At 37.6% G+C, this 8,611-nt stretch overlaps 1 protein-coding gene across 1 annotated transcript in view; it reads left to right on the forward strand.

The window, feature by feature from the left end:
- The window catches only part of TASP1 (taspase, threonine aspartase, 1), an 86,181-nt gene that overhangs the window by 52,461 nt on the left and 25,109 nt on the right, over positions 1-8,611 (forward strand). Inside the window, exon 10 of the mRNA XM_009319560.1 lies at positions 5,839-5,949. Coding sequence (XP_009317835.1) covers positions 5,839-5,949 — 111 coding nt within the window. The remainder of the gene's footprint in view (positions 1-5,838; positions 5,950-8,611) is intronic.

Here is an 8,611-nt window from a genome sequence, read left to right on the forward strand (position 1 = left end):
CGGCATCCGTCGGTGGGTGGTGAGCAATTGCATTTGCATCACCTATTTTGTATATTCTTTCATCATTATTATTTTTCCTTCCTTTTCTGTCCTATTAAACTGTCTTTATCTCAACCCACAAATTTTACTTTTTTTTTTCCGATTCCCTCCCCCATCCCACTGGGTGGGGGCAGTGAGCGAACGGCTGTGTGGTGTTTAGCTGCCTGCCGGGTTAAACCAAAACATGCATATAGTTAAACAGTACTTGAAATGCAAAGACTGGGCCTGGCTTTACAGCATAATGGCTAGTGGTTCATATGCTCATAAAACTTGCCTTTGCTAAGCTTTGTTCATTACTAATATGATCAGGTTTATGCAGAAAGCACTAAAAATGTGAATCAGGTTATGTACTTCTGTGTAACTTATGGGCTATATGGACTATAACAAACAAATTCTTAAATCTTTAAATGGGTCAGTAAGGTGTACAGTTCACATTTATGCCTGCTAAGGCATGCAACCCTGATACATTTCTTGTCTTGTGCATATATTGCCATTCAGGTGCCAAAGAGTTGCGTTCTAGAGTATCTGCCCATTACTGGAATTATAAATGACAGTGGAAAAATGATTGTCGTTTGTCAGCATAGTAACAGGTTTCCATGGTTGGTTCCTGTTGCTCGTTCCGCTGCAAAAAGGCACATATCTCATTTGTGGTACAGCACTGTACAACATAACAGGTACTTCTGGTTTGCCTGATCTGATTCAGTAATCAGCAATATCTGGTGCGTGGAGCACAGGAATGACCATCTTGCTATGCTCGAAACTCAGAAAATTGTCTGGGGGCTTTGTGCTTTTCTGTGCTATGTTTGGCTGAAATAGTGACTCAGGAGGACTACAGATACATATATAACTTAAGTTATAATAGGATAACAGAAGAAAAAGAGACTATGGAAAAAAAAAAAAGAGGTTTTAGATTCCCAGGTTGTTCTGGTGGGGATCTTGTATGAATCAGTGAGGAGTGTCTGAATAGGAAAAGTGGTATTATTCTCAGAAATTACACATTTAAATACCCACAGAAGGGGGAAGTCATGTTTCAGTGTTGGTCAGCTTTGCACTTTTGAAAGATACACTGCGTTAGAAGCTGTACTGTGGTGTGACCCAAGAAGATATGTGTCTCTGAAAATCAGTTCTGGTGCTTTCCGTGTGGTCATCAGGGGTTTTCTGTAGGATCTCCAAGTGGTTGTTAGGCAGGGCTAGAAGCTTCTGGTTGAAGACAGATTTTCTGGGTGGTTTTTTTTTTTGGAGAGTTTTGGTTGTTTGTTTTTGGGGGGATTTTTTTGGTTGGTTTGGGCTTTTTTTTTTTTTGAGATTCTGGTTCTTGGCAAGCGTGTTGATTTGAGTGCAAAATAAATGTGTTACGACTGTCGAGCCTTACCCTTCTTTGCTTCCCTTGTCATAGGAGCCTGTTGCTGCCATGTACCTCTGGAGCCTTTAGGAATCTGGGTTTTTAAAATTCTTTCCCCTTAACCTAGGAGGCTAGAAACTTACATCAAAATATCTGTCTTTGCATGTATGTATGTATTTATTTATCAAAATAGACTATACATTTCATGTAGAACCATTGCTCACTTTGCCAGTAGTGATCCCTAGAGGAGGGCAACTAATTGTACTTACCTCTGCAAACATAGACAATGGTAGTTCCAACAGTAGTATTTTTGTCAACAGAGGGGTTATGAGTAGGCAACATGGTGTTTGCACAATATTGCTGCGTTAGGAAAATAGTTTGTTTACTATATAAAACAATTATTTCAGTGAGAAGCACTAATTTAACCTAGTAAATTTTTCCAGATAGTCATCTCCATTTGAGTCACTCTTGTGTGAAGGCTTATGGAAGCTTTGGTCTGTCGCTGCAAAGTGTTTGTCTCTGAGATATAATGAACTTCAGGTTACCAAAGAAGTCATCATCTTTACTGGGAAAGGATAATAACATGATTTAAACTCTGTTTACAGGAAAGGTACTAGAACAAGTGCATTTGAGACTTTAATGTAGAATTGAAAAATTGTTATTAGGAGTCCCTGTGTGTTTGGTTTCAGTATTTTTTCAGTGACAAACCACGATGTAACACATACAGTTAAACATAGTATAACGTGAGATAGTTAAGCAAATGAGCCAGATTTACATTTTCATCAGCTTCTGTGCATGATTTGGAAATGCGTTAAAGTAGTTTTGACTGTAGTTGCTGTCTTGAGTCATGTTAATAAAACTTTTTCGGAAGTTGGCTAATGCTGGTGGTTAGATTACAAGTGAATGGAACTATAAATTTGAACCCACAACTTTATATTCTAAGTTATAAATTAGGTTTCAATTACTGTAATTCTGTATACATTTATTTTGTGTCTAGCCCTAGTATTATCTACAGTGTTTTCCCAGTTTGAGACTATAGAGACATATAGGTCTGCTAAACCTGCAAGACAGTTCACACTCTAGTATTTGGTTCTAATTTGAGGTAATAGGAAGGGCAATTCTATTGGAATAATTAGGGTAATTCTTTTTCTCAGACTTGTATCTGGTCAAACTCTGTGAAACACTGCTTAGTTATTTTTCTTGTTTAAAAATAGATGTTCCTCCATAAAAAACTGCAGTAACGAATTTTTCTTTTCAAAATGGCGGGATTATTTTCCTTCGTTATCTGTCCCTGCAGATTGCTGGCATGTGATGTGTTGAAAGATTTTTACGTACGCTGCCAGCAGCAGTCTGTAAGTTTGCTGCCCTATAGGTTGACATAAATAGGACAAAAAGAAATGACTGTGGGGATGCAGAGATGTGTGATGTGTTAGTAGAATTGCAAGGCTGCTTTCCTTGTGGTTGATCGTGGATCACATCAGTAGGCTGCAGCTGTTCTTAACCCCTATTAAGTTTTCTTTCTCTTAATTTTTTTTTTGTAGCAGACTTGATGTTATGGGAACTCTTCAATAAAATCATTCTTTTAGGGGAAAATAACGTTATACATCATGCTAAAAATGTTTGTTGTCTTTTTGATGCCAATTTAGGAATTACTTAAAAATTGTGAAGTAGTAACATCTGGTTTTATTACTAGATGCTTAGGAGATGCATAAGCTCACTCTGATTTTTGTCTCATTTGCTTGATTCACGTGCTAAGTCCCATGCTTCTTACTTCACATAGGGTATAAATGTTATATTTAAAGGTTTTAACAGGTTCTTTTCAAGAAAAAATCAACTTGCTAAGCTTGTGCTGGAGCATATGCTTATTTAGTTTTATTCTTTACAGCAAGACTTCATAATGATTAAATTTTCTTAGTTTAAAAAAAAGTGATAGCCATGTTGTGATCTATGGGTAAAATGCATCTTGTAGTTTTTGCATATTCTTTATACGTTACTTTATCTTGAATAAATATTAGATACCTGTCAATTCTGTTGTGGACAAAAGCTTTCGAGCATGGAAGTAATGAGGCAAGGAACAGACAGATCCTCCTGTAAGCATCTGTTGAGGACACTGTATTGTGTCAGCCTCTTGAAGATAATATCCTGACCAGGACACTTTTCTCCGTAACTCGAGAGCTTGACAGTCTCAATGAAAACACTTTTTTCTTGTGCTCTCAACAACTGCCTCCCTTTCCTGTGTAATTGTCATAGTATTTCAGCTCTTTCATTTTCCTCTAAATTTATAACTGTTTTTTACTCAATCTGTTTGCTATACAAAGAATTTCTTGTCTTTCTGTTGTGCCAATTATATGTAGATTCAATGCCAAAGTACCCCACTTCAAACAATTCGGTTTAACCGAATTGTATTAATCAGGAGACACTGCCCGTTAGAAGGAGTACATAACTGAAGACTAAGGTGTAATTTTGGTGATTGAAAATCCCAGATTTTAGGACACATGTACCCAATTTTTCTGCAGTCTGGTCGCTGGGCTTGTTCTCTGACATCTAATGCATATATAATGGCCCATAGGGGTTTTTTGTTGTTTTTTTAATCTTGGAAGTGGGGGATGAGGGGTCTTTTTTTTCTGCTGCGTTAGCAGTCATTGAAGAACAGCGTTTTTAAACTCACTTTGCCTTTAAGGGGAAGTGTGTGATTCTGTGATAAGTAACCAGAAAGAGAGATTCTTGGAGTAGGTTGCCATGTTAATTAGGGCTTAAAAGTGATGGCAAGAACAAGAAGCCAGTCTGTGAGTAGCTCCAAGACATAGCGCTAGACCTGCCGATGCGTGTTTGTGCAATGTTGCGCCCAAACCAGTCAGAGCTCTAAACTCAGCATATTGGGAAGCACAGCGATGAGACACTCAGCAGGCTGCACTGGAGCCAGTTTGGGTTGGGTTTATTTATTAGTTCTCTCTTTGTGCCAGATCTAGGCTGGCTTGAGCCAGAGTCGCTCAGTTTTCTCTGTTCTGGGCTTGTTAGTGCTTCCAGTGAAGTGAATGTTATCCATGGAGACTGAGCTGCCTTTGAAGCCAGCTTAGGTCTGAGCTCCGGCTCTCTGCCGTGTGAAAGCAGCTAGGTTGTTTCCAGCCATAAGTTGTCTCTGGAAGCTGCGTAGTCGTATTTATGTAGTTCTGCACCTGAGCTAAGAAGTCCAACTGGATTATAGCAGATTTTTTTATGGAGCCAGCACGGTGCTTGCATCTTGTCATGGTTAATGAGGAATTTGCTAGGAAGATGTATAGATAATTGGGAATTGACTATATCTGACTTCTCTATATTCTGGTGTCTAGTGCAGTTTTAGGCCCTGATATACCCTGAACTTTTACAAGTCTGATCAAACTATAATCACCTAAATTTAGATATTTAAAATCATTGTCAAGTTACAGCTGTTAAATTAGTTAGTTGTGTTTTTCCTTTTTTCCTAACTGGATAACACATTTCGGCTTAACTTGTGCTTGGTTAGACCTCTTCTAGCTGGTTCATCTGCTTCCTTGCCATTGAGGAAAAATGTCAACAAATGGGAGGCATAGTAGCGTAATGACTTCTGTATATATGCAGAAGATATCGCCAGTGTGTTTTCCTGCCCAAGAAAACTTTGATCCAATAAACGTGCACTGTACCAGTTGACCACAGCTGTATGTCCCAAAGCACACTACGGGGATGCAAAAAAGCGTGGGAGAAAAACAGCAGGCGTGAAAGCGATCCTACGGAGTAAGGGTAGCACTAATGACCTGTTTGTCTTTGTCATCAACAGGTTTCAGGGGGCTCTTACAGAGAGCACTGAAGCAATAAGTGGTTGTTTGCTGGAGCTTTTTAGTTTCTTAAAGACAAACCTTTAAAAATTACAGGAATTTTTATTAGGAGTCCAACGAGCAGCCACCCTGTCAAAAAAGCATAGGTAAATTCACGTATTCCTTTGTTGACAAAAGGCTAAATCAGATGGACTAAATAGAAGATTACATCACGCAAAGGAGTTACTGTGACATTCACTAAAGATGTTCTTGGTTTGAACAGAGTTGCATCCAAGGATCATTCCTGCGTGAATGATTAGTAAGTCGATTCTTTGAGAGAGAATTGCAGGATCTGGATAAAGATGACAAGTCAGAGACAATCTCGCTGTTTCTTCTCACTCTTTCTGTTTCTGCTTTCTGTACTTAACCCTTTTTGGTTTATGACTTCGTGCAGTAGAAATTTCAGGAAAGTTGTGAGGAAAAACTGCTGCCATAGTTGAATTTCCGTGTGACTCGGTGTCGCTCTCTGGGGGGGGAAAAAAAAAAAAAAAAAAAAAAGCAAACACTTTTTATTATGATTTTTTTTTTTTTTTTTTTTTTTTTGGCTGTGATGGTGTAAAATAATGACAGAGTTTCTTCATAGTGATATCTATATTTTGACTATTCCCAATCTTAATATTTCTTTAGGTTGTGGAGAGCACCTTGTCCGAACCATACTGGCCAGAGAATGTTCATGTGCTTTACAAACAGAAGATGCCCACCAAGCTCTCCTAGAGACTATGCAAAACAAGTTTATTGGTAAGTATGGTGCTAATTGCCTGAACATTGCATAACATTGTTTAAAATGCAATTAACCTTATTAAATAAAATTAAGATACTTATTTTTGTGATTTCTGTTGAACCCTTATGTTGCAGTTGGCCTCAAATTTGGTGTTGTGTTATGTCTAAAGAATGTTAAATCAAAATACAGAAGAATATTTTAGGAAATGTAAAGGAAAACCCTTGGAAGTATCTCAATTGTTATGTGAGTCATAGAATACCCGGAGAGATTTGAAGAAAGAATTTCCTGCCTGAATGACTGGCTGTGGTGTACAATTGCATATTTTAGAATTGGTGGTTTAGGACCATTAATAAAAATTATTCATGTTAACCCTTTTAAATATAATAGACCTCAAAACCACTGCATGTTCTAATTAAATGCTTTGGACAGACAGATTCTGGTTTGCTATTTACATGATGAAATTAATTTCTTGAGAAAGTGAAGTAGACTTTATTGAAGGCCATTGTAAGGTAAAAACAATTTTTTCCTTGATTTGAGAGGATTACACATGACTACTTATGCCTGTTTATTTTTTTGTGAATATATAGATCTTGTTTTCTTTCTTCAAGTCATAACCAAAATATTGAATATGGAAATTTAAAATGTCTATATGTTTGAACTTTTGAAGGTAGCATAGATTCCAGTGAGGCTTCTGGCATATATGTTGATTTGCATTGTTTTTATAGCCCTAAAGTTTTTTGAAGCTTTAGTATCCACAAACAATTTTGACCTTCACAATTTCTTGTGGACAAGACAACGTAACACTTCCTGTACGCTGTGTTGCCCAAGTTCATTTTTATAGTATTTTAATTAGAACTGAAAGAGGGACATACGCATACCTTTTTGGGACCCAGAAACCATTGTCCTTGGTCTTGGCAAGAAATGTGTTGCAATTTCTTTATTTCTGTTTATAATGTTGAATCCATACTAAACTCTGCTTCTGACAACATTACATTTGACTGAGGGGAAGTCACCTTCGCGCTGGAAGGCTGCACTTGATAATGTAATTGGGAAATCAGACTAAAACCAACAAAACAGGGGATAGTGAAAAGAATGCGAGACAGTATCAAATTAATGCTTTCCATGATATAAAAATTTGAAGTGTTTTATAATTCCTTTTTAAAATTTCATGTTTTGATTAGTGATGGGTCATGTTTGTATTTTCAGAAACTTATCACTGCAGGCTTTTGTTATCTGACAGTAGGGATGTGTATTACCTTCTCAGTGGTACTTTGGGGCAGTGTTGAAATGGAGAGAGGAAAAGAAAGAAAGAAAAAAAGATACAGCCACCTTTTTTGTGTAGGTGAAGTGCTTGGATTCCGTGTCTTGATTAGAAGACATAAAATCTAGTTTGCCCTCAGCTGTCCTATGAATGAAGACTGATTGAGGAAAACCTGAAAATCCAGATACATCTTGCTGTTTACATGTGACATAGTACTAAGTTTGTAACCAGCAGTGTAATTTTGGGGGATCTTGTTAATTCTGAAGATGGAATGCAGAGTTACGTCTTGCTAATATAGTGCAATACAGTGAAAAAATGCATTACACCTAAAACATTAGGTTTATACTAAATAGATTTTTTTCCTCTGAGTTTTCATAGATGTTGATGTGCTAGTTGATAGCTCAGGATGTATGGTATGATGCAGGATTTCTTACCGGTGTGAAACAATAGGATGAAACGGGCTAATAGCTTGCATGCTGACGGCATGGGTTCTTTCCTTGCTACTCTTTCTAAAAACCCTGTTCTGCGGTCATGTCAAACTTTCGCCAGAATTATAATGGACCAAGGCCAAAAAAAAAAAAAAAAAGGTTTAACAAAGCAGAGCTAGAATGTTTTGTCAGAAGTAAAAATGCCTGTTACTTGTATTGGAGGGATGAACAGCTGATTTTGGCAGTTGCCATCAGATTGGTGCTTCCTGTTTACAGAACTCTCCAAGTCTCCGCAGAGCCCTGGGAATCCTTCCAGCCAGGGAATGCCTGGCTTAAACAGTGAGTGCTGTTTAAACAGCAGGTGATGAGCAAACTAATGGCAGATGTGCTTCTCTCATCCTTTCTCAGAGCCAGCTTACTATGGATAATGCACAATTGATGGTTGAATTGGAGGTGAGAGAAATTAAATTTAGATTTTTTTTCTAAATCAAATGGGCTTGATATCTGTAGTTGAAGAGCGCTAAAGGCTTGGTACGCAGTTGAAGAATGGTGTTCTGTAAACACAAATACCTTCCAAACAGAAGAACAGAGGATTTTGTTACTCATCATTCCTTTAAAATGTGGCCAAGTTTGTGGAACGTAGACTTAGAGTAAATGTTTGTGTCATCTCACTGGCGGGAAATCTGGGCTTTTAACAATGGCAATGTTAGGAATTGTACTTTAAAGCTTCTTATGAAGTATTAGAAAATAATGAGCTGAAAGACATAGTTGGAATCTGATATTTGTTCTTTCCTTAGTGGAAATATGTTCGTCTATTCTTGTATTTTGAAGTTGTGCTTCAGTTCACAAATGAGCAATGTCTGCAGAAAGGTAACAGCAGAAGGATAACACTGACGCTTTCTTTTTTAGAGATTTTGTGTCAAATACCTCTCTTGGGAGCAGGAGTTTGGACAGTTAGGAATCACAGAATATGACTTTCCCAAGTTTTAC

This window comes from Pygoscelis adeliae, unplaced genomic scaffold (genome assembly GCF_000699105.1).
Source record: "Pygoscelis adeliae isolate BGI_AS28 unplaced genomic scaffold, ASM69910v1 Scaffold122, whole genome shotgun sequence".
NCBI classification, from domain to species: Eukaryota; Metazoa; Chordata; class Aves; order Sphenisciformes; family Spheniscidae; genus Pygoscelis; species Pygoscelis adeliae.